A 26,507-nucleotide genomic window follows, 5' to 3' on the forward strand; every position below is an offset into this window, starting at 1 on the left:
CCCCTGAAGCAGTGAGACGATCCAGCTCCCATTTGACCTGATCACGAAGGGACACAGGAATGGACTGAGCCCGAAAAAACTTAGGCCGAGCAGTGGGTTTGAGGGTGATATGAGCTTCAAAGTTGTTTGCACGGCCTAAACCAGGAGAAAAAAGGGACGTTGACAAGGAATCCAATTGAGCATAAGGAATAGCATCAGAGACGGTATTGACAGAGTCATCTATGGAGAACCCAAAAATGCAAAAGGCATTGAAACCAAAAAGATTCTCCACGTTACTATGGTTGACCACAAATATGGGAACAGTGCGAACGACAGATTTGTAAGATACCTCAGCATCAAATTGTCCCAAGAGAGAAATCTTCTGTTTATTGTAAGTCTGTAAGTGCCTAGTGACAGGTGACAGGATTGGAGAATCCAACTGAAGATACGTCTGAGAACTGATGATAGTGGCAGCAGAACCAGTATCCACCTGCATGCGAACATCTCGACCAAGTATTTGGACAGTGAGGAATAACTTCCGTGAAAGGGAAGAAGTACAATTGACAGACAACACAGAATCAGGATCAGCATCATGTTCATGAACATCATGTATGCGGTCAGATTTGCAAATGGATGACACATGACTCTTTTTTTGCATTTGTGACACACGGCCTAACTTTGTGGACAATCTTCTCGTGAATGTTTCGTAAAACACCGCGGAGATGAAGGAAGTTGCTGTGGGTTTTGCTGCAGTTTCTTAGAGGTGTGTTTATGGTTAGGCTGAGGTTGCGCTTGGGAGCGTACTGCGGCCACGTCAGCCGGCGGGAACACGTCACACGCTTCGTCAACATCACACAGAGGTTGTATTTTCCCGACGTCACCCCATGCCTCTATTTGCACTCCAGCGGCGCGAGAAATTTCAAAAGACTGAGTCGGATTTGCCAACTGAAGGGCACGTTGCCTGACTTCTTTGTTGGGTGCCGATCAGATAATAGCATCCCGTACCATGGAATTGGCATAGGATTCCTTGTGAACTTCAGTAACAAACTGACACTTTCTACTGAGGCCTTGAAGTTCAGTAGCCCAAGCGCAATAGGATTGAGTCGGTTGTTTTTGACAATGATAAAAGGCAACACCAGAGGCTACCACATGCATTTGATTTTGAAAATAGATGGACAGAAGTGAACACATTTCAGCAAAGGGCAAAGACGCAGGATCTTTCAAAGGAGCCAATTACAACAACAACCAATACATTTGAGGTGAAATCCATGAAAGGAACAGAGACTTACATGTTTGTTCACCCGCAACATGAAATGCCAAGAAGTGCTGTCGAAGACGTTTTTCGTAATCAGACCAGTCTTCCACCGTCTTGTCGTAAGGAGGAAAATTAGGTAGAGACAACGACAAGAGACGCATTTGATGCCGTGTCGAAATCGTGAATCGCATTTGTGAGAAGCATTTGCTGTTCTATGAGACCTTGCAATAGTTACTCTAAAGTAGCCATGGACGACGATTCAATCCCGCGTCCAGCCATCCAGATTTAGGTTTTCCGTGATTTCCCTAAATCGCTCCAGGCAAATGCCGGGATGGTTCCTTTCAAAGGACACGGCTGACTTCCTTCCCAATCCTTCCCTAATCCAATGAGACCAATGACCTCGCTGTCTGGTCTCCAACAACCAGTATCCGTGGAAACATGTGGGTCAACGATGGAAAAGAAAAATCCCATCCTCATTGCCTATTGTTACAACTTCAAGTTGAACAAATATATTTCAAGGAAGATGCAATACATGAAAGTCACAGATCAAGTAAACAGAGTAAGACGTGTGTACACTTTAACAGTCAAATCATAACTGAGTCCAAGTCTAGCGGCCGCTGGCTGGCTGGCTGGCCGCTTAGGTGGCGCTGCTGCTGCTGCTGCATGACTGGCAGACAGTGCCGCATATAGAGGACATGCGTAACTCCGCAGTGCCACTTTGAAAGATCGGTGAGCCACAACAAGTAGCAACCTCTGAACTTTGGTTTTGATCGAGTTTTAGCTTCATTTTTGTTCTTAGCGTACATAAAATATCTAACATATTAGTAAAAGGTTGTAACAACACTGATGCTAACATGATAAGCATATCTGCCAAAGCCCAAAACCACCTGTACAGTCAAATTAATATCTGAAGAGCCATGTAAATAGTTCACATGAGACAACTAAATTCATAAACTTATAAAAACTCACACTCTGCAATTCCGAAGAGAAAAGATTTCAATACAGCACCTCGTCTGCTAATTTAGATTTTTGTCTACAACATTTTAAACTCATATGTATAGTGTAATGAATGCTGGTTATCAATAGCACAAGGAAAATGATGCCAAAGATTTCTAGTGTGTTTGCCACTTCTTTTTCTATGTCCTTTGCAAATTGTTTCCCATTCCTAAAGATTTTCTTTGAGTATGGGATATATGCATTGTAAGATGTGGATCATGTCAGCTTGCTACATTTATACAATGCTCTGTATTAATGTAAAACATGAAAGTTAAAAAAATATTTCATTGTGAACATGCTGTGTTCAATTCTCTTTTCTTTAAGTATGTGCCACATATATAAATTTAATGTACTAATTACATCTTATATGCTTTGCCTTCCAGTTAAGTATTGTTAAAGATGTTGCTTTGCCTTCGAGTTAAGTATTGTTAAAGATGTTGACAATATAGTTCTTTATCTATTTATTTATAGGAATCTGGAAATACCATCAACAGCAGAAGAGCTTGCTAAGAACCATGACTTTGAAATTAAGGGTTACACATTTGAGGCACAGCCAGAGCAACTACGAAATCCCAGGTATGTGTTATTTGAGATCAGGCTGTTAAGGAAGAAAGTTTTATTTTATTACTCACAAGTTAATTGTTAACTTTACAAAAAGAGCTGAAGTTTGTACTGGAGATAATGGTTGCTTTCAAGGGTAAACCTAAAATACTGAGTTATACAAAACACTATCCTCTTACTGTTGTGAGAGAGAAAAATTTGAAGGGATAGCAAAATAATTTTCTGGAGGCATATCCACAGTAGGCCAGTGAAGGTCATCGAATGATAAAAACTACATTCAGCTGAATATTGGTCACCATTGATTGGTGTTCGGCTTCTCATCCAAACCAAATGAAGGCTACGGGATTCACTGTGTGAAATCGCGGTTGGCTCTGACAACTTGCTGACGTTGCTCCCGAGCTGTTATAATTATAAAGTAACATTTAATTACAATTTTACTGACTGATATTATTGAGGGATGAAGGTTTAGCAGTTGTTGCATGTGCAGTATTTATTTTACCTCAAGAATCTGATGATGATGATGATGATGATGATGATGAGGAGGAGGAGGAGGAGGAGGAGGAGGAGGAGAAGAAGAAGAAGAAGAAGAAGAAGAATCAACACTGATGAATGACCTCTCTTTTACAAGGTAGGGAACAGTGTGGTGACACAAATTTAGTGTCGATATTAAAACTGAATTGGACTATGGACTATTACACAATGTTCTTTCCAAATGGAAGTTACTAATTTTTAATTATTACTGAACTATGTTGGCCCTAAAATTTCCAAAGAAAACATCTCTTTTAGCAGAGCTGTACCTGCAGCAGAAAGTTAATAGTCACTTCCAGTTTTCTTCTCCTTGCCATTCACGGTGAAAAGATGTAAATAAAGATACCATTTTCTTTTTCACAGCGTGCATATAACTTTCTAATACCTAAGTTATTTCCTTTCAAACATTTAGTCTTTCCATCTTCTGTGTATAATCACAGTTTGTAGGGGCCCAGGAACAGTGCTGTTCACAATAAAACTCTTATCAGCTTTAGTGCTTTCTCCATATTCCTGTCTATACTCCATTATTTTTAAACACGCCCTTAGTGAGAGCAGGCATTGCCTGTATGGGAAACAGTGACTGTTGTAGGACAGCCACAAGCCTCACACAGTATGTTTTATTGAATGGTTTTGTTCTTTAATTTAACAACCAACTACTGTACTTTAAACTGTAAACTACAAAGCTTCTAATGATGTTCTTGTTAAATTAAAGACCAAAACTGGTCAATAAAACATACTGAGGGTGACTTGTGGCTGTCTGATAAACTTAAATACATACCTGCTCTAGAGACACAACAAATTGCTACTGAGCCACTGAACATTCAGTCCTGCATCCACACTAGGAGAGGAGTGTCGATGTCAACCAACCACCAATGCATTGATGTTACTGCCAGCAGACCGAAAAGCAACTGAGGCCAACTGCTTCATTGGATCTGATTTCCTAATCATACACACTAAGTAAATCTTGGCCAGTGAAGTGGTTGGCTGTCATTCATTGGCTTTCATTGGCCTATGGTGTATGCACATTACGCAGGACTGAAGATTGTGGGAGCCCTTAAAGTGAGTAAAATAATAGGCAAGATGCAGAAATTAGACTAGTATCACCTAACACTGTCTTATCAGTTCAAGAATTTCTGCACAATGTAACTGGAGTTGGTACCTGTTAGTCTACTACTTGTAATGTGGACCCTTCACCTTGTACCATTACCCAACTTGTCAGAAATTTTATTTCTCTAGGGTCTGTTATTCAAAGCATCATACTCCCCCTTCATCATTCCTGTAGTCAAAGTTCTTACCCTGTAACAGTTGTCACATTGTTGTTTGATTCAGAATGTATATTACTCTTCAGTTTCTTCAGATTATCTCTCATTATTATTGTTCACTTCACTCATTTACTGCACGAGGGGTTTTTTCCATCCTGCGATGGCACTTGCTCATTGCTACCCTTTCCTTATTATAATGACAGTAAGAAAATAGTTAACATAATGAGGGATTTTGCTCAGGATGAGTAGTAGTGGGCTGTGGGGTCATGAAAGGGAGCAGATGATTGATACTAATAGCCATAGTCCAGTTAAGCACACACATCTTACCACAATATGCACTCACATGCTTGCAATCAAGACCCCAACAGCCTTCTGACTTAAACGAGCATGTACATCACTGGCAGTAACAACAGCACATAAACAGACTGTATTTTGCACAGATAGCTTTTATTCACTACCAGCAGTCTCGCAAAGAGTCAGTTGATGTGGGAAAGTGTGTACTGAGTGCTATGAGGTGATCGTGTTTGCACGCTGCTTTCATGGGATCTTTCACATACCTAATATCTCAGTCTCTTATTTTACCGTTTTGAAGCTTGTGTTTTATAGATTGCTTCCAAATTTGACAAATTTTCTGTAAATGATAAATAATGTCATAGCTCTTAGCTTTGAGAAAATAGTCGAAATGATCATAGATCTGTATGCTGTAAGTGTTGGTAATTATTATTAGTAGCATCTGTATTAGAAATTTATTTGTCCAAGGTTCATTTTGCAATGGTACACATTTTGTCAACTTCATTCAAAGAAGAACATAAGACATGCATACAGTCATGTGAATATGTACATTTTTCTAATGAGGAGCGCTCAAGGGTTAGCCATGGCCTTTGTGAAGAAACTGTCCTGGCATTTTTAGAAAAACCACAGAAAACCTAAATCACGGTGGTTAGACATAGCATGAACCTCCATCCTCCGTAATATGAGGCCAGTGTCTTAATAAATGCACTTGTCTCATACGTAGTACACATTTCTCAATTCTCTTATGTTTGCAGATACTTAGAAGAAGTAAACTTAATAACATGAAAAATAGTTACGCACTGTCTATTAAGTCTCTCAACATTCATCACTGCACACACCACACACATTGGCAAATCACTTAAGGACCACAACCATACTGCCTCGCTCCTGTTACACCTACATGTCTTCCCTTCTGCCTCTGTGAAAACTGAGTCAGAACCATTCATAATGAGTGAGATGTGAGCTCAGAAAAACAGTGAGACATTAGGATTATGCAATACTGATCTTGGTCACCTGATTTTCCTGTACAAAGCATTTCATTGTGAACACACATGATGATGTGACAGAGGTGTTTTATTTGTCATTTTTTGTTACTCTCTGTTCTGAGATATCTAAGTCATATTTAAGAGGTTCACTTTGAATACATTTTTGACTAAACCTATTTTAGTTGTAACATATTCCTGGTTTTATTCAATCCTGCATTGAGCAAGCAGTAAATGAAACTGAGGAGAAATTTGGAAATATAATTTAAGTTCAAGAAGATGAAATAAAAGCTTTGAGGTTTGCTGATGATGTAAACTTTTCAAGCATGTTCAAGACGGCATATGACTTGGGAGATTAGTTGAGCGGAATGGATAATGTCTTGAAATGATGTTATAAAAGGAGTATTGATAAGAGCAAAACAAGGGTAATGGAATGTAGTCAAATTGTTGAGAGCACAATTTCAATTATTATATCTGTGCTTTACATAAAATAACTTCAAAGATAAAATGCTTTGCTGCTGTCATTATTCTGTTTTCAGTTGTCTTCAGTATTTTTTTCTTTTTTTTTCCAATTTAATAAAATCAACTAATGATAGTCTCTAACATTTTGTGAGTGTTATTTAAGGATAGTCTCTAAGATTTTGATAGTGTTATTTAAGGGCGAGAAACTGAAAACTTATCAGGTTATGGGCCCAGGTGTGTTGTAAAACAAAATTTGTAACAAAATACCTGGCCACGAATGCATGCTCACATAAGTTTTTTCAAGAAGGCAACTGAAGTAGAAAAATATCGTATTCCTTTATTTGATGGAACAAATTTCAACAATTGGAAATTCAGGATGGAAACTCTTGGACCTTTTACCGTTTGTGCAAGTGAGCTATCTCACAAAGGTGGAATTTGTGGCTGGAGAGCGGGTACGCAGCATATCAGAAAGGAAACATGACTGGTTGAATTGGCTAAACAAGATTGGAAATTTAACTCTCATTGTGTTTAACTCAATGCTAACAGTCACTTGGAATATGTGAAAAATAAGGTAACCTATATCGATTTATGGACATCTCGATGCATTTGAGAGAAAAGGAATTGTTAGTCAAATTCTGTTGAGAAAACAGTTGTTAACTGTTATAACATCAAGTTGAACACACACATTTCAAAGCCGACACAGTACATGTAAGTCACAGAGCATGTAGACAAAGTAAGACATGTGTACATGGTCACAGTCAAATCAGCACTGAGTCCAAGTCTAATGGCTGCTGGCTGGCTGACCGATTTGGTGGCGTGGCTGCTGCATGGCTGGCAAACAGCGCCGCATGTAGAGGATGCACATAACTGCGCAGCAGCACTTTGAAAGATCAGCGAGTCACAACACTTTTCCCCCATTTGAATTTTTTGCACTGGTCTTGATGGAGGTGGCCTGTAGATTGCTAACATCCATAGGTCTTGTTTGACTGGCCGTAAAGTCTCGAGGAGGAGGCTTCCCGTACGGACGGAAGTGTCCCCGATGATAACGGGTCTAGATGACAGGAGATGTAGGGGTCGAATCTGCTGGGGCCCGCTTGCACCAAGCTGCCCGTTGTGGCAAGTACGGTTGTTATTACAGGAGATATGGGCGATGTGTCAGCGTCCATAGGAGAAGGCGGTGAGTAGAGTTGCTCCAGAGATGATGGTCATCCGGTTCCTGCATGGGCACGTCTCCTGGTGGTGTGCGTTCTTGTGGTGGCTCCGAGATGATGGTGAGAGGGCTGCATTGTGAGTAATGAGAGATGCCAAGATCCCGAGCATAGGGTAGAGCCGAAGGTGGTGTAGTGGCATTCGGAACAGGTGTTGCCGGCACACGAGGCCGAAGCTGGTCTGAATGATGCACTGCAACACCCGTGTCCATCTGGATTTAATACAGGCGTTGGCCACGGTGTCGTAAGATGCGGCCAGGACTCCATTTTGGCCGCCTGCCATATCCCTGTACCCATACAAGGTCGCTGGCGGTGAACCGGCCAAGCAAAGGCACCCGTGGCCGTGAGGTGGAAGGCCACAGAAGATGAAGTAGCATGCGTGGCTGTCGGCCATGTAAGAGCTCAGCCGGCCTGTGGTCGCCCATGGGGGTGAAACGGTAAGAAGCCAGAAATTGGAGAAGCGCATCATCAGCAGCAGAAGAAGTCAGGAGTTTCCTCTTCTGAGCCTTAAATGTGCGGACCAGTCGTTCAGCCTCACCATTTGATTGTGGATGGAACGGAGGGGCTGTGACATGCATGACGCCGTGACAAGCACAAAAATCCACAAATTCGGAAGAGGCAAATTGCGGACCATTATCAGTAACGAGAGTAGAGGAAAGGCCTTCCAAAGAGAAAATGCGAGCTAGAGCACTTGTGGTTGCCGCGGTGGTAGGTGACGTGCAATGGACAATGAAAGGAAAGTTAGAGTAGGCGTCAATTACGAGTAGCTAGTATGTACCTAAAAAAGGTCCCGCAAAGTCATCACGAATGCGCTCCCAGGGCTTCTCAGGCGAAGGCCACAGTGACAAAGATGACTTCGGGGTGGCGGCCTGTGATGCACAAGGGCCGCAGGCAGCGACCATGTATACGATTTCAGAGTTGATGCCGGGCCAGTACACGATGGCACGCCAGAGATTTTGTGTGAGAGACACCCCAGTGGCCTTGGTGAAGGAGGCGCAAGACCGAAGCACGCAGAGACGCAGGTACCACAACACACGGTGAAGAATTGTCGGTGGAGAGGAGGATAACACCATCCCTAGCCATGAGGCAGTAGCGCAAAGCGTAGTAGTTCCGCAACGGATCAGAAGTCTTAGCAGATGGATGATCTGGCCAACCCTTCTGAATACAGCGTAAAATCCAGGAGAGGGTAGGGTGAGAACCCGTAGCAGCTGCCAGCCGGTCCCCGGTGATGGGGAACCCATCCACAACCCGCTGCTCGACAACATCCAGGTGGAAACACAAACTTTCGTCCCAATCGAATGCCAGATCAGGACCCATGGGAAGGCGAGACAGTGCATCAGCATTCGCATGTTGAGCTGTCAGCTGGAAATAAATCTCATAATGGAAACAACACGGGTAAAGAGTACAACGCTAGAGGTGGCGTGCAGCCTTGTCGGGAAGTGACATTGATGGATGAAACAAGGATACAAGTGGTTTGTGATCTGTAACAAGATGAAATTTGGATCCATAAAGAAAAACACCAAACTTATGAAGAGCATAAATAATGACCAAAGCTTCTTTTTCAATTTGAGAATATTTTCGTTGGGCATCCGTGAGTGTTTTGGAGGCATAAGCAATGGGCTGTTCAGAACGGACATAAAAATGGTGCGCAAGGACTGCACCGACCCCGTATTGAGAGGCATCCATGGCAAGAACAAGATGGTGGCCAGGTCGATAAGTAGCCAGGCACGGGGACTGTTTCAGCATAGTCTTCAATTATTGGAAAGCTGCATCACATGAGGCGGACCAGTGAAAGGGCACGTTTTTATGCAACAGGTGATGCAACGGCTGAGCCGCTGAAGCAGCGGACAGTATAAACCTGTGATAGTATGCTGTTTTCGCCAAGAAGGCCTGCAGTTCCTTAACAGATGTAGGGCGAGGAAGGGCATCGATCGCAGCGACAGTTTGCTGAAGTGGACGAATACCTCCCCAAGAGATTTGAAACCCTAAGTACGTGATAGATGCCTGAAAAAATTTTGACTTCTGAAGATTACACTTATGACTGGCAGTCTGTAAGACATGAAAAAGTGTGCGGAGATTTTGAAGATGTTCGTCAGTGGTGGAGCCAGTGACAACAATGTCGTCCATGTAATTTATACACCCAAGGACAGTGAGCAATAATTGTTCCAAGAATCGCTGAAAGAGAGCAGGGGCACTGGCAACCCCGAATGGCAATCGTTGGTATTGATAGAGGCCGAAAGGTGTGTTAAGTACCAGGAACTGCCAGGAAGCAGTGTCGAGAGGAAGATGATGATAAGCTTCTGACAGGTCAAGTTTAGAAAAATACTGCCCTCCAGCAAGTTTAGTGAACAATTCTTCAGGTTGAGGCATAGGGTAAGTGTCGATAAGGCATTGAGCATTTACAGTGGCTTTGAAATCACCACAGAGACGAATATCACCATTGGGCTTAGCAACGACAACAACATGAGAGGACCTCTCACTGGAAGTGACAGAAAGTAAGACCCCTGAAGCAGTGAGACGATCCAGCTCCCATTTGACCGGGTCACGAAGGGCCACAGGAATGGGCTGAGCCCGAAAAAACTTATGCCGAGCAGTGGGTTTGAGCATGATATGAGCTTCAAAATCGTTTGCATTGCCTAACCCAGGAGAAAAAAGGGACGAAAATGTGATCGACAAGGAATCCAATTGAGCATAAGGAATAGCATCAGAGACGATATTGACAGAGTCATCTATGGAGAACCCAAAAACGCAAAAGGCATTGAAACCAAAAAGATTTTCCACGTTACTATGGTCGACCACAAATATGGTAACAGTGCGAATGACGGATTTGTAAGATACCTCAGCATCAAATTGTCCCAAGAGAGAAATCTTCTGTTTATTGTACGTCCGTAATTGCCTAGTGACAGGTGATAGGGTTGGAGAACCCAACTGAAGATACATCTGAGAATTGATGATAGTGGCAGCAGAACCAGTATCCACCTGCATTCGAACATTGCGGCCAAGTATTTGGACAGTGAGGAATAACTTCCCTGAAAGGGAAGAGGTACCATTGACAGACATCACAGAAGCAGAATCAGCATCACGGTTATGAAAATCAGGTATGCTGTCGGATTTGCAAACGGATGACACATGACCCTTCTTTTTGCAATTGTGACACATGGCCCAACGTTGGGGACAATCCTCCCGTGAATGTTTCGTAAAACATCGCGGACATGAAGGAAGTTTCTGGGGATTTTGCTGCAGTTTCTTAGAGGTTTGTTTACGGTTAGGCCGAGGTTGCGCTTGGGAGCATACTGCGGCCACATCGGTCGGCAGGGACACGCCGCACGCGTCGTCAACAGCGCACAGAGATTGTATTTCCACGATGTCACCCCACGCATCTATTTGCGCTCCAGCGGCGCGAGAAATTTCAAAAGACTCCACGATGGATAGGACTTCATCTATAATCGGATTTTCCAACTGAAGGGCATGTTGCCTAACTTCTTTGTCAGGTACCGACTAGATATTAGCATCCCGTACCATGGAATCGACGTAGGATTCTTTGTGCACTTCAGTAACAAATTGACACTTTCCACTGAGGCCGTGAAGTTCAGCAGCCCAAGCGCGATAGGATTGATGCAGTTGTTTTTGACAACAATAAAAGGCAACACGAGAGGCTACCACATGCGTATGCTTTTGAAGATATACGGAGAGAAGTGAGCACATGTCAGCAAAGGATAAAGACGCAGGATCTTTCAAAGGAGCCAATTGCAACAACAACCGATACATTTGAGGTGAAATCTATGAAAGGAACAGAGACTTACATGTTTGTTCGTCTGTGATGTGAAATGCCAAGAAGTGCTGTCGAAGACGTTTTTCGTAATCAGACCAGTCTTCCGCCGTCTCGTTGTAAGGAGGAAAGGAGGTATAGACAACGACAAGCGACGCCCCGCATTGGATGCCGCGACAAAATCACGAATCACTGATGTGAGAAGCATTTGCTGTTTGAAGAGACCTTGCAATAGTTGCTCTAAAGTAGCCATGGAAAACTGTGGATTAATGATGAAAAGAAAAAATACACTACCTCGTCACCAATTGTTCCAACGTCAAGTTGAACACATATATTTCAAAGACGACACAATACATGTAAGTCACACAGCAAGTAGACAAAGTAAGACATGTGTACAGGGTAATAGTCAAATCAGCACTGAGTTCAAGTCTAACGGCTGCTGGCTGGCTGGCCGCTTAGGTGGTGCTGCTGCTGCATGCCTGGCAGACAGCGCCGCATGTAGAGGACGCGCGTAACTGCGCAGCGGCACTTTGAAAGAGCGGCGAGTTACAACATTAACTATAAAAATTAATGCAACAAATGATATGCTAGCTAAACACTTTCTTAAATTTGATAAACTGATTACATTCAACTGGAGCTACTGTCAATGAAGCCGACATGATATGCCATCTACTTTTAATGATGACTGCCGAATACAATGTAGTGGTCACTACAACCAAAATGCTCTCAGTGAAAGACTTGATGCTGAGCTTCATGAAAAATAGGCTACTGAATGAATAGTCGAAGTGGAAGGGAGCCATCGGGAAAAACAGAAATGGAGATACACTGCCTCCTACAGCTTTTCAGACTCAACGGTATCAGAAAAAATTTCTGTAAAACAAGAAATCAACAAAGAACTTCACAGAACTCATTCAGCTTTACTTGGCATCGTTGCGGAAAGCCTGGTCACAAGAGGACTAACTGCAGAGTAATGTTACCTAACAAGAACTCAGGAACCAGAAATTATGAATGGTTTTAATATCACATTCGAAACAAAGTTTAATTAAAAAGGGAAAAGAAATCATTGCCATTGCAAATAGGAATAAATCTCAGCCATATGTTTTAAATTTTTTGCAACATAAAGCCTAGTCAGCTGCTTCAACTGAAACTAATGTGAAACTATGACACTGGAGATAAGGCCATTTGAGTTGTGATAGCATTAAGCACCTTCAGTCACAAGTTGATGGTATGGAATTGGCTGTTTCAACAATCCCAAGGAGCGATGCTCAGATTATGTTGAAGGCAAACAATCACAGCTTACATACAATCACATTAGGAAATGTGCCACCAGATCTCTTGTGTTGATCCATAGTGACCTTTGTGGGCCAAGTGTACCTAAATCATTTGGCAGTAAGAAGTGTGTGCTCATGTTCATCGATGACTTTACACATTTCGCAGTGGCTTGCACACTGAAATCAAAGTCAGAGGCAACTTGCTATCTGAAGATGTTTCATGTCATGGCTACAGCTCGTTTCAATGTGAAGATCAGTAGTTTGTGGTGTGAAAATGGCTGTGAATGCATCTTCATCAAGCTCAAGCAATTTTTTGAAGAACAAGGAATGAAGTTTGAGTTTACAATTTGATACACTCCTCAACAGATGGTGTCTTGGAACAAATGAACAGAACTCTTATTGAGAAAGTTCACTGTTTGACATTTCAGTGTAAATTAAGTAAGACCTTCTGGTTAGAAGCTGTTTATACTGCTGTATATCTACTAAACAGAAGTCCTACTGCAGCTTTGGAAGGAAAGGTTCCTGAAGCTTTACAGTACAATGAGAAATCAAAGTTGAATTAGCTGAAAGTATTTGGATGTATTGCTTATCTACTGCTACCAAAAGAAGTGAGAACATGGAAGTTTGACAGCAAATATTTGAAGTGCTACTTCACTGGCTACTGACCTGATGGCTACAGACTTCGGTGTCCAGATGAAGGAAAAATAGTCACTGGAAGGAACATTGTTTTCTACAAAGAAAGATTTGACTTTGAACGTATACCAGTCGATGGCTGGATTCCAGAATCTGTACAGGAATAGTCAGGGAAGACGATAATGGAGGTGAACTCACCAAAGACGTTGTTAAATCAAATGATGGAGGTTACGAAAGAATTCCCATACCAGAACTGACCAATAACGAAGAGGAAACTGAAAATGAAGCTGCTCAACATTCTATCAGGAAGAGGAACCCTCACAAATACCTAGATGAGTATGCTGTTCTTATACTGAATGCTGAATCATTTATTGATGATGTACTGAAAAACTACAAGGAAATTGCAGCTCGTGAAGATAAGGAATACTGGTATAAAGCTATACTGGATGAAATGACTCTGTAAAGGAAAACAAAACTTGGATCTTTGTTAAATTTTGCTCTGGAGGAAAGGCCATCTGCAGTAAGTGGGTTTTCAAACTGAAGAAGGACAAGGATGTAAATATCATGACACAAGACTAGACTAGTGGCCAAAGGATGTTCACAGACAAAAGGATTTGACTACAAGGAAATATATGCACCAGTGACTCAGCTTGCAAGTGTTAGAATAATGCTAGTTATTGCAATCCAACAAGGACCAGTTCTGGAACATTTGATATTGCCAATGCTTTTCTTCATGAATTACCCAAGAACGAAATATATGTGTTTATTCCTGCAGGAGTGGCTATTCCTGAAAAACTGAGAGACACAACTGGTTTGATTTTGCAGGTTACAGAAGTCATTACGTGGCTTATCTCTATAAGGCTCACTCAGTCAGAAGCAGATAAACGCCGTTACTGTGTGGTTTTAAAGGAAGTTGTCATTTACATTGTGCTCTATGTTGATGACATTCTGATGGCAGGAAATAATAGAGAGGAAATGGAGAGAGTGAAATTAAAGTTAAAGAAGTAGTTTAAAATAAAGGTGCTAGGAGAGCCACAATCATACTAGGGAATTGAGATTTCAAGGAACAAAGAAGAAATGTATCTGAGCCAAATGTCATGTTTGAAGAGTTTGCTACAATTATTCAACATGCAAGATTATAACCTGTTCAAGACACTTATGGAAGTTAAACTGGAAATCATGGAAGCAAACAGGATCAATAAGCCATGCAGAGAGTGGATGTATGCAATGACAGCAAAAATGCCTGATTTGTGTGCTGCAGTCAACTTCTTAAGGAGATACCAAAATAATCCATCCGAAGAACTCGGGGTGCTTGAAAAGAGTTTTGAAATATGTCAAAGGAACCATCTGTATGAAACTAAATTGTCAAAAAGGAAACTAAGAGACTATTCTGGCCTATGTTGATGCAAACTGGAACAAAACGGAAGATGCAAGATCTACCTCTGGTTATCTGTTACAATTGTTTGGAAATACTGTCTGTTGGGCAATGAATAGACAGACTAGTATTGTTTTGTTTTCTGTAGAGGCAGAATAATGTGTATCAATTACTCTGACTGAAATACTTGCTGGACGGCATTCAAATTCCTCTCCAGCAACAAATTTGTATATTCAAGGATAATCTGTCCTGAATATGGTTACTGAAGAAATGGGAACATCATCGGTTGAGGCACGGCATCATGAAGGGTACCTTTGTGTGTCAGTTTCACCACCACAAAATAATCACCATTGAGCATGTACGTTTGAACGACCAGATTGCAGACATTTTTACCAAAGTCTTACCAGCTGCTAGATTCATCGCTTTGAGAAGCTTGTTGTGTTTATCTTCAGTTTTGTTAATGTTAAATATAAGATCATTGAATTGAGGAGGGCTGTTGAGAGTGCATACCAATGGCCTTGCCACAGTAGTAACACTGGTTCCCGTCAGATTATCAAAGTTAAGCGCTGTGAGGCTGGGCTAGCACATGGATGGGTGACCATCCGGTCTGCCAAGCGCTGTTGGCAAGCAGGTTGCACTCAGCCACTGTGAGGCAAACTGAGGAGCTGCTCGATTGAGAAGTGGCAGCTCCAGTCTCGTAAACTGACATTCGGCCAGGAGAGCAGTGTGCTGACCACATGCCCCTCCATATCCATATCCAGGTGACACCTGTGGACTGGGGATGACACGGTGGTTTTTTAGTTGAGAGTGCAATTTCAATGATTAAATCTGTGATATATATAAAATAACTTCAAAGATAAAAAGCTTTGCTGCTGTTGTTATTCTGTTTGGAAATATTGTCTGTTGGGCAATGAATAGACAGCCAAGTATTGCTTTGTTTTCTGTAGAGGCAGAATAATGTGTATCAATTACTCTGACTGAAATACTTGCTGGACGGCATTCAAATTCCTCTCCAGCAACAAATTTGTATATTCAAGGATAATCAGTCCTGAATATGCTTACTGAAGAAATGGGAACATCATCGGTTGAAGCATGGCATCATTAAGGATACCTTTGTGTGTCAGTTTCACCACCACAAAATAATCACCATTGAGCATGTACGTTTGAACGACCAGATTGCAGACATTTTTACCAAAGTCTTACCAGCTGCTAGATTCAAAGATAAAAAGCTTTGCTGCTGTTGTTATTCTGTGCTCAGTTGTCTTCAGTTTTTATTTTCAATTTAATTAGACCAACTAATAATAGTCTCTAACATTTTGTGAGTGTTATGTAATGGTGAGAAACTGAAAATTTATCACAAATTAAATCGGGTGATGTTGAAGGATTTAGATTAGAAACAAGATACTAAAGGTATAGTTTTGCAATTGAAGAAGCAAAATAACTGATAATGACCCAAGCAGAGAGCTCAGTGAAAGAAGTGCAGCCCTGTACTGCTTTATACTAAAGATGTATTTAACTGCAGTGGACATTCATGTGGCTGTCATAATGTATGTTATTGCATAGCTTATTGGATGATTTGATAGTGAGCTTAAGCCCAAAACTACTCGTCAAGTAATAAAGGAAATTAATATCGCAACTTAGATGGTTCTCTGTCATTTATTTCATAATTTAGCAAAATCCAAAGGATATAAACTGAAAACTTGAGATACCAAAACAAGTGTTTCCAGAAAAGAGAAATTTGTTAAAAGCAAATACAAATTTAAGTGTTAGAAAGCCTTTTCAGAAAATGTTTATCTGGAATATAGCCTTGTACAGTACTGAAATGGGGACAATAAACAGTATAGACGAGAAGAGGCTGTTGGGCTGTAGAAGAATGCTGAAGAGTAGATGGGTAGACTGAGTAACTGATGAAGAGGTACTGAATCAAACTGATAATTAAAGAAATTTATGGGACAACTTTACTAAATGAAGGGAAAAGGGATCAGTTTATAGGTCACACACTGAGGATCAAGAAATCATCAATTTGATGATGGAGGGAAGCTGGGGAGGGGGGGGGGGGGGGAGGGTGGTAGTAGGTTCAAGTGGATGCAGGATGCAGCAGTTATGCAGAGATGAAGACACTTGCAGAATAGAACAGCACTGAAGGCAATAACAACAACATTATTTTAGTTACCACTTTCATCTCTTTGGGCATGTTATTATACAATTTGAGTCCTTTATATAAAATGCCATTAAGAATCCAGAAGTAGTTTTTTAATGTGTAAGAAAATTAACTTGACTTTAGATGTAATTCCCAATATAAATAAGTGCATTAGTTCGACACATGGTGAATGCTTCACTGCCATCAGTGAACCAAACAGTGTTTGTACATATAAAAAAGGAGCTAAAAATTACAAAACAAAATGCAGCTGCATCATTCAAACTACAGTTGATAAAAATATTATTCTGACATAGATATAAATGTATGACCATCAATTGACAAAGATGGATAAAAGCCCAAAACATATCTTGGCATAAATAAATATGGTAATATTAGAGAGTTTAAATAAATAATTTAAGGGTATACAACCTTTATTTGGCTAGATTACAGGTTTATAAAATGATAAGACTGATGTTGCTTGTGCTAGCAGTTATCTTCAGATGTAAAATGTACAGAAAAAAATATTTTTCATTAAAAGTTCCAACTACTTGCAACATGGTTGGTTGTTTTGGGGAAGGATACCAGACAGCGTGGTCATCGGTCTCATCGGATTAGGGAAGGATGGGGAAGGAAGTCGGCCGTGCCCTTTCAGAGGAACCATCCCGGCATTTGCCTGAAGTGATTTAGGGAAATCACAGAAAACCTAAATCAGGATGGTCGGACGCGGGATTGAACCGTCGTCCTCCCGAATGCGAGTCCAGTGTCTAACCACTGCGCCATCTCGCTCGGTCGTTGCAACATGTGGATTATAAAAATAAAAGAAAGTGACAAAGAACATGCCATAAAATTTCATTAGAGATTGCAGCATGTCACATCTTGTACAATCAGGTAATGAATCATTACAGCTATGGTATGTTTTGTGATGCTGATATTTAAGATAAAAACAAGTGTGAATTCGATAGGGACACCACTGTTGCACAATTACATAATAAAGTTTATCATATTAAAATAAAATTAAGCTATATGCAAAAGAACATTGACAGAATATACAAGAAGATAAAACAGGAATCAAAAAATGATGAAAAGGATAGATTGCTACTCATCTTAAAGATGACAAATTGAGTTGCAGATAGGCACAGTGAAAAGACTGTTGCACACTGAGCTTCTGGTCAAAGCCTTCTTCAAAAAGTAATACATGCACGTTCACACAAGTAGGCATACTTCATGCACACATGAACGCTATCTCCAGCCACTCCATCCAGAAGATAAAACAATAATTCTAATAAATAGGTTGCTAATTGATAATCAAAGCCACTTCTTAGTAAGTTATGATTTAATTTAATAAATAAAATGCAAAATAGAGAAGAGCAGTGAGGTAACATTGTGCCACTAATAAGTTCATTCTGAACATCAGAGATCACTTTCTTCTGGTATGCTGTATTTTTTTCTTGCCCCTAGTCACTGACATGAAATGAACTGTTTGGCAACACAACATATCTTTTTATACCTTGAATTTTATTCATTAAATTACTTTGTAATTTAATAAGGAGCCTCCATTATCAATGAGCAGCCTGTTAGTTAGAATTATTGTTTTATTTTGTATTTTATATACTCTCCCTATATTTTATTGTTTTGTTTTTTTTTACTACTAAAAATTACCCTACCAATGTTGTTTGGTATATTGTTTAATTTTGTTTTAATATGATACATTTTATTATGTAATTGTGCATAGAGAGGTACCACCTAGAACATTCATGCTTGCTTTTATCTTAAATACCAGCTTCGCAAAACACATCATAGTTTTAATGATTCAGAACTTGATTGTACAACATATGATGTGTTACAGTCTGTTACAATATTTTATGGTATGTTCTGTATCACTTTCTTTTCTTTTTATGATGTATATGTAGTAAGTAGGTAGAAGTATTTATGAGCTCTACTTTTACTGGCACATCATTTTATAAGCTCATGACGTAGACAAATAAAGGATATATTTCAAATTAAGAATTCTTTTCCACAGCCTTGACTGTGTGAATCCTTACAAAATTCACCAGATACACTGGTATCCAAAATTAAAACAACAAACCACTATTTCCCCATCCTGTATCTAATTCACGATATAATCATACAAACTATCAAAAGACATCTGTATGATCCTGTTCTGCGCGGAAGATGGCATCCCAGTCAACGGACAACCACACCAACAATGTCAGGGCATCTATCAAATGTGCCGGGTAGTCCCACATCCACAATCGCCGTGTTCACAGTCCCAGATGGTGCAGTGTAGTGCAGAGAAGATGCCTACCAGACTCTCTGCAGTGGAAGGCTGTAGGAAGACTGGAAGCAGGACAGTCACGAACTGATGTGACCTGATGGCTTAATGCGAATCAATCTGTTGTTTCTCAGATTTGGCGACAGTTTATAGAGACCGAAACTGTACCCCAAAGACCAGTGCAGGGCCAACATATGTGACATCAGAAATGGAGGACTGTTATTTAGTTGTAAGGGCATGACATTACTGCCTAGTACAGCATGGCAGCTGCCATCTGACCTTGCAGTGTCCACCAGACGTGTTGTGTCAAGGCAAACAGTGTACAGGAGGCTTTGGCAGAGTGGCCTTTGTTGTCGGAGACCTGCTGTATATGTACCTCTGACGTGTCTTCACAAAACGGAATGCCGAGAGTGGAGCTGCCAACATGCCACGTGAGTGTTAGAACAGTGGGCCAATGTTTTTTTTGCAGATGAGTCCCTATTTGGTCTGGAGAGTGATTCTTGAGGGATTCGCATTTGGAGGGAATGTGGAACATGATTTTGGAATCCAAACATTGTGGAAAGATACCTACCGTATATTGAGGAAGATTCCTTGTGATGTGGGAAGGGATTATGTTGACCACTCGAACACCTCTTCATAAAATTGTACGGGTGAATCGGCAAGGTTTAACTGCTGTCTGGTATTGTGATGAGATCTTGGGGCCTCATATGCTGTTGTTGGGTGGTGCTGTGGGCCCAGTGTTTGTACTGATGGATGATAATGCTCGACGTCATAGAGCACAGATGGTTGATGTTTTCTGGTAAACAAAAGAAGATAATGCACGCATGGTGTGGTCTGCTCACAATCTCAATACGAATCCCATAGAGATTGTCTGGGATGCACTAGGGAGATGGGTTGCATCTTGTTAGCATCCACCAACCACCCTCCAAGACTTGTGAGCAGCTGTGCGGGAAGAATAGGCATTATTGCCTCATCATGAGGTAGATGATATCTTTCACGGCATGCCCCATCATTGTTAGGCCTGTACTGTTGCCAGAGGGTATCACATCCAATACTGCGTGCATTAACCAGTTGTTAGAAGTGTCTGCAAATCTGTTAAGTTGGAAAAAAACGAAGACTGTTTTTGTCTATCATAATGCATGTTGCAGTTGTTTATGTTCTGTATTCTGTACATTATTTCTACTGCACTGTTACCTGTTTATAATGTTTTGTGGCAAAATAAACACAGCCTTGCAAAATTTCCATTTGTTGCTTTAATTTTGGGCACCAGTGTAGTAGAGGCATTCAGTCATTGGCAGGCTCAATGTCTGTACCATTCGCTGAGTAGTTACATTTACTCCTAACCTTTTGGGGGTAGCTCAAGTAATGTCATTTAGAGCATTTTTCCCCTTAATAATTGAAACTCCAAACTGGCTATTGTTCTATGATCATGTATGGAACTATTTGTGACACACTTACTAATGTTTTTTTTCTGATGTCCATAACAGACTTGCAAATGATCTCACTTGACACAGTTAGGATATCCTGTTTTTAAAATATTTTTACAATGAACTCAAATATTATTTTTAGATGCTATTCTTATGGCTCTTCTCTGCAGCTTGAAAATTGTGTTCATGTATTGTGCAACTGGTCACTAGAAAAGAACCTCATAGCTAAGAAATGAGTGTATGTAGGCATAGTATGTCAGCACAAGGCACAGACTGCTGCATAATTACTTTTTGCCGGTATCTTTGTGTATTGATTCCTGGTCAAGGAAAGACAATTTATTATCATTACTTCATATGTGGTGGGCTTCACAACAGTGGATAAATTGTTTTATTTCATCACACAGGATAGTTCGTGTGGGTTTGGTACAAAATAGGATTGTACTTCCAACTAATGCACCTATAGCGGAACAAAGAGATGCTTTACACAGGCGCATAGCTACAATTGTTGAGGCTGCAGCTATAAGTGGGGTCAATATATTGTGTTTGCAAGAATCATGGGGTATGTATTTTCTTTCAAAAGTTTGTATTTTTGTTCGGTGCAGAACATTTTTTTATTTGAATGTATGCACTAATATTTATGCACTGATATTATTGATATAATTTCACAGTGACTCCTTTCTTTTTCTGCACACGTGAAAGGCTTCCTTGGACTGAATTTGCTGAATCAGCTGAAACAGGTCCAACAACTACATTTATCAAACAGGTACATATCTTCTGTAGTAGCAAATTAACCAAAGAATTCAGCTGTTTAACACATTACTCTGTTCAACAAGTCCAGATAAGAGACTCTCTCCAAAGACCTTGCAGACAAAGGTCTGGGCTGTAGATGATAGTGATGGTTTTGTGTTGTTTTTTCTTTTCTTTTTTTCATGTGTCTCCAAGTAAACTAGCTTATGATTTAAGTCTACCATGTCACTGACAATTCTTCTTGACTTTTTGTGTGTGTTTACAGGTATTGACTTCATAGAATATTTTGGCACTTCTTTCACTCATTGATTTTGTTTGTATATGATGAACAAACAGTGAAAAATTGAACACAAGGGTTTCATGATGAAAATGTGCCAGAAAAAGTGCATGGTGTCATATTAATGCTTGGAAAAACTTGGAGCTGGGTTTCTCATATTAAAACGAGGAAAAAGCCGTGTAAGAATGGGTCTGAAAGTGCTTCATTTTTTAGTTATTAGTTAGACTTTGGTCCTTTGTTAGAATACTGGTAAAATGCTGTCAGTCTGCAAAAGAGATTGCTTACAAAACTGTCACATGACCCTACTAGAATACTGCTCCAATCTGTGGGGCCCATAGCAAATATCAAGAAGGGAAGCCCAAATGATAGTAGGTTGTGGAACCATGGAAAAGCATCATGGAAATGATGAAAAAGCTGAACTGACAGATAAAATCGAACAATGGAAAATTCTGTGTGGGATAATGACAGTATTATAAAAAGGACAGATTGCTACTCTCCATACGGTGGAACTGTTGAGTCACAGACGGACCCAATAAAAAAACTGCTAAACAAATAAGCTTTTGGCCAGCTACCAAGCCTCAGCAGCCAGTGGTCATGTGTGTGAGAGTTGCATTTGCATGGAAGTTTGTGTGTATTGTCTAATTCAGAAGAAGGCATTTTGCCAAAAGCTTACTTGTTTAGCAGTCTTTTTGTTGAGCCTCTCTGCAACTCAATATTTCCATTATATGACAAGTAGCAGTGTATCCTTTTCATAATATAGACCTGCTAGATAGTTGAAGATGCATGCCAGCTATCCAATGAGAGCCTACTTATATTAGTGCAAGGATCTCAGTTGAATGGAAGCTCTAGGAATATACTACAGTTCCTAATTTAGTGATCCTGTAGGGATAGTGAATGCAATGTTAGACTAACTGCAGTCTCTGCTGAGGTATTAAGCAGTCTCTTCTTCCTCTCCTGGTGCAGAAAGAATAGGAAGAAATCATAATATGTGATACTACAAGAAGTGGCCTTTGCCATGGACTTCACAGTGTATGGCAGAGTGTGAACATAAATGTAGATGTAGAAATGATTGGAGTGAAATTGTGATATACCATAGAACTGCTGCAGGGTGTAGTCTCAGTGTGGAATTACGTGGTGGTTGGGGTCAGGCAGATGATGAGTCTAATTTTGACCTTCTGGGATACCCTTCCATGGACTGTAAAATAGCATAGATCCCTTGGCCAAAAATATCATTGACACTCCTCTTTTGGAGGATCTTAGAATTTATTCTGAACTGAAATGTAATGAGGTATGTCATATGGAATGACCTCCTTGCCAGCCAGCATGGACTCCAAGAACACCAATCATGTAAAATATAACTTTCACTTTTCTAATACTTCCTGAAATCCACGGATAAAAGCAATCAGGCCTCTCAAGTTTCCAAAAGCATTTGATTCAATACTGTACCAACAGTATTTCCTCTCAAAACATGGGTGGTAAGGAACACAAATCTAAAAGCAAAGACATGGATAACAACTGGAATAAAAGCCTCAAGCAACACACTAAGAAAATTGCTCAGTTACTGAAAAAACCACAATATATCCCCTCTCCTCAACAGTTCTATCACAAAAAATATGTATAGAAAAGTCATATGCCAGACAAAAATAACGGCCAATGATGAGTTTATATCAGAGTGAGAAAATAAAAGCAAAGCAATCTGGAAAGTAATGAAGGAGGAAGGAAATAGTAGAAAGAAAAATATCACACTGAACTGAGACAGCAAGAGAATTACTGACCGACAGCAGATTGCAAATTTCTTCAGGCAGTACTATGAAAACAATACAAAAAACTAATAATTAATAATAAGAAAGATAGCCCAATTAACCAACAAAATAAAGTAAATTCTTGCCTCCACTCATTCTATCTCTATGACACATCCTCGAATGAAATCAGTCACATAGCAAAAACCTTCAGAAAAACGCCCTCAGGCTTTGATGGTACTCCAGACTTCATTGTCAAGGAGTGTATTATAAACATTTCAAACACTCCTTGCAGATATAATCAATTCATCTTTCTCAGCTGAAACCTTTCCTGATTGTCTTAAAATTGCCAAAGTGATCCCTGCAACACTTCTATGACAATAAACACCAATGGAATTACACCCTCACTGGAAACAAATTTTTTGGCATATGGCTTCAAAATGATTTTAAATGGCAGACACATATAACAAAAACGAATATCATACTGAAAAAAGTATGCTACAGCCTACGCTTACTTGCACATAAAGCAAGTTTCCACACTGTTAGAATTGCATATTTTGCCCAGTTCCACTGTATTCTACAGTATGGAATTATATTCTGAGGTAGCACCACTACTAGCCCATTAGTTTTCCGGACCCAAAAAAGAGCTATAAGAGCAATGTATCATGCAAAAAAGACTTACTCATGTAGGCCCCTCTTTCAAAACTCTTTCATCCTCCCTCTCCCCTGTCTTTTTATTCTAGAAAATTGTAAATATGTGTGGAAAAATATCGAAAAGATAAATAAAAACTGTAATGTACATGAACATAATACCGGGCAAAAAGACAAACTCCATGTTCAGTGGGACCGATGACCATGGCAGTCTGGTCCCTTTAATCCCCCAAACCAACCAACCAACCATGTTCAGTCAGTAAGAACAACAGCCTTTAAAGCCTCCAGTACAAATAGCGCAGTACAAATATACAACAGCTTGCCACATAAAATTAAAGTTATTTCTTCTTTTTCTTTGTTTCACAAATCCCTTAAGACATTCTTATTAGATCACTGCTTCTATTTGGGGGCAGAATTCTTACACCATGTGAAGTACAACAGACATGAAGCAAGAATATGCAAAAACTACTACTGCTGCTAAAGCAGGATGAGATATAATGAATTTATTGTACTATTAAAATAAGTGTTGGAGTTATATGTAATGTGTGTGTGTGTGAGAGAGAGAGAGAGAGAGAGAGAGAGAGAGAGAGAGAGAGAGAGACATGCAAATGACATCCCAAAATCTGTAGAGATTTACTGGATGAATAAATAAATAAAAATAAGTAAACAAAAGTGCAGTGGTATGGTATCAAATGGACCTTGTGACTGGTTTTATGATTTCTTGGTGCAAATGCAGCATGTTGTCTGAGATGTTGTAGTGTCTGAGAGATGAATAAGCAAGTTCAAATATACCCCAGAAAAGCATGTTGGGACCCCTGTTGTTCATGTTACATATTAATTACTTAGCAAGCAATGTTAATAGTAGCTTCAGACTGTTTGCAGATGATGCAGTTATCTATAAAGAAGGTCTATCACAAAGAAGTGGCACAAATATCCAGCCAGATCTTGATAAAATTCCAAAGTGCTGGAAAGATTGACAACTGTCAATGTTCATAAATGAAAAATTATTTCCTTCACAAAATGCAGAAACAAGAGCATGACTGCGATAATGACTGTGACTATAATGCCACTGAGTCACAACTGGAATTATTCAACTCATACGAATTCCTGAGTGCAATAATTTTCTAGGATGTGGAATGGAGCAATCAGACAGACTCAGTCATATGTATAATATGTGGCAGGCTTTGGTTATTGGTTGCATACTAAGAAAATGCAGTTTGTCTACTAAGGAGACTGCTTACAGAACGCACATGGATTCCATGTTAGATGATGCCTGATGATATCCTGTTGATTTCTGAGGCTGAGTGGTGACAATCCTTCAAGACTGAGTATCGTTTTAAAAAAAATTGCACTCACTTTCATCAGCTCTTATTGACAGGAAAGGTATGCACTCCAAACGAATTAGAGTTTTTCGCATCCTGTTGTGGTGTTGGTGGATGATTTGGTGTTGTCCAGTAGGCAAGACTTCAACTAAATTGTACAGCCATTGTGATTATTGCTGAATACAAATAGCTGGGAGTGAGGAGGAGGGGTGGGGGTGAGTCTAGGCATCTGGGATCTGCCTTTCTGGCTGCTGTAGTGATCTGAGCATTCATTCTTGGTCTGAGTCCTTAGTACTTTGAGGTGCTGCAATTAGTTCTGTTGAAGGAATTGTTCACTTTACTGAAATGAATCGCATGCCAACATTTTTGTGGTCCGTTACGATTATGAGAAAAATGGCTAGACTTTTGATATTTAAGAAATGGAAGTCATCACATTCTTATTCCATAAATAACATTACTGTGGATCAATGAAAAATGGTATTCATAATTCTGCTCACAACTATCATATATGGTGCCTTATGAAGAAAGCAGAAGAAACATATCAAGCCATGTTCCACTGCCAGTTTTTATACTTTCTTTAGAAGAACTTAGGGTGTTAGATTGTTGGTAAGAACTTAGAGAATTGAACAGCTGAAACAATACAGACAAATTGCTTCTTTTGTTGATACACAATTTTTGCTATGGGGTGGTGTTACCGTAAAATGGGTTTGATGTTTCCCACCATGAATTCCTCTTCTGTTCAAGTCTCTAGTACCAGGGAAGTTTTTCACTGATGCCTTAACACATATCTTATCATCCTGTCCCTCCTTCCTGTCAGTTTGTGCTATATGTTCCTTCACCAATTCTGCGGAGAACCTCCTCATTCCTTACCTTATCACACCACTGAATAATGATGTCTGAAAAATGATGTGACTGTAATGTCTGCCACACCCCAATTATTTGCAGAAAATGGCAATGTGTTCCATCTACCAGTGGAATGGGCACTGAGTAATGTGACTATAAGCTACATTACAGTAAAAAATGCAGGAGGAACACTCCACCTGAGCAAAAGATAAATTAAGATAAACTTCAATGTGACAAAAATAGAAATCAGCAGTTGAAGATAAGGCAAATGTATGAGAGATGAGTGCCCAATAAAAAACACATATCAGCCCCTGTCTATTATGTTACGTATAAAGAATGCAGGAGTAATATTTAGATCCCTCAGCCATTTACCCACTTTATATAAAATATTCCCATAGTAGGGAATCCTAATGAATGCTTTCTTTTCACATGCATCTTTCACAATGAGTGTACTGTTACCAACTCTTTATTTGCACTCTTTATCATCATTTGTGTATGAATATCCTTGAACTCCTT

General features: G+C 40.0%; 1 protein-coding gene across 1 annotated transcript in view; it reads left to right on the forward strand.

Moving 5' to 3' along the window:
- Window positions 1-26,507, forward strand: part of LOC124544835 (beta-ureidopropionase) — a 164,754-nt gene that overhangs the window by 62,270 nt on the left and 75,977 nt on the right. The window contains exons 2-4 of the mRNA XM_047123536.1: window positions 2,702-2,806; window positions 20,817-20,971; window positions 21,081-21,175. Of these exons, the coding sequence (XP_046979492.1) occupies window positions 2,702-2,806; window positions 20,817-20,971; window positions 21,081-21,175 (355 nt within the window). The remainder of the gene's footprint in view (window positions 1-2,701; window positions 2,807-20,816; window positions 20,972-21,080; window positions 21,176-26,507) is intronic.

This window comes from Schistocerca americana, chromosome 8 (genome assembly GCF_021461395.2).
Source record: "Schistocerca americana isolate TAMUIC-IGC-003095 chromosome 8, iqSchAmer2.1, whole genome shotgun sequence".
In the NCBI taxonomy this organism is placed as follows: Eukaryota; Metazoa; Arthropoda; class Insecta; order Orthoptera; family Acrididae; genus Schistocerca; species Schistocerca americana.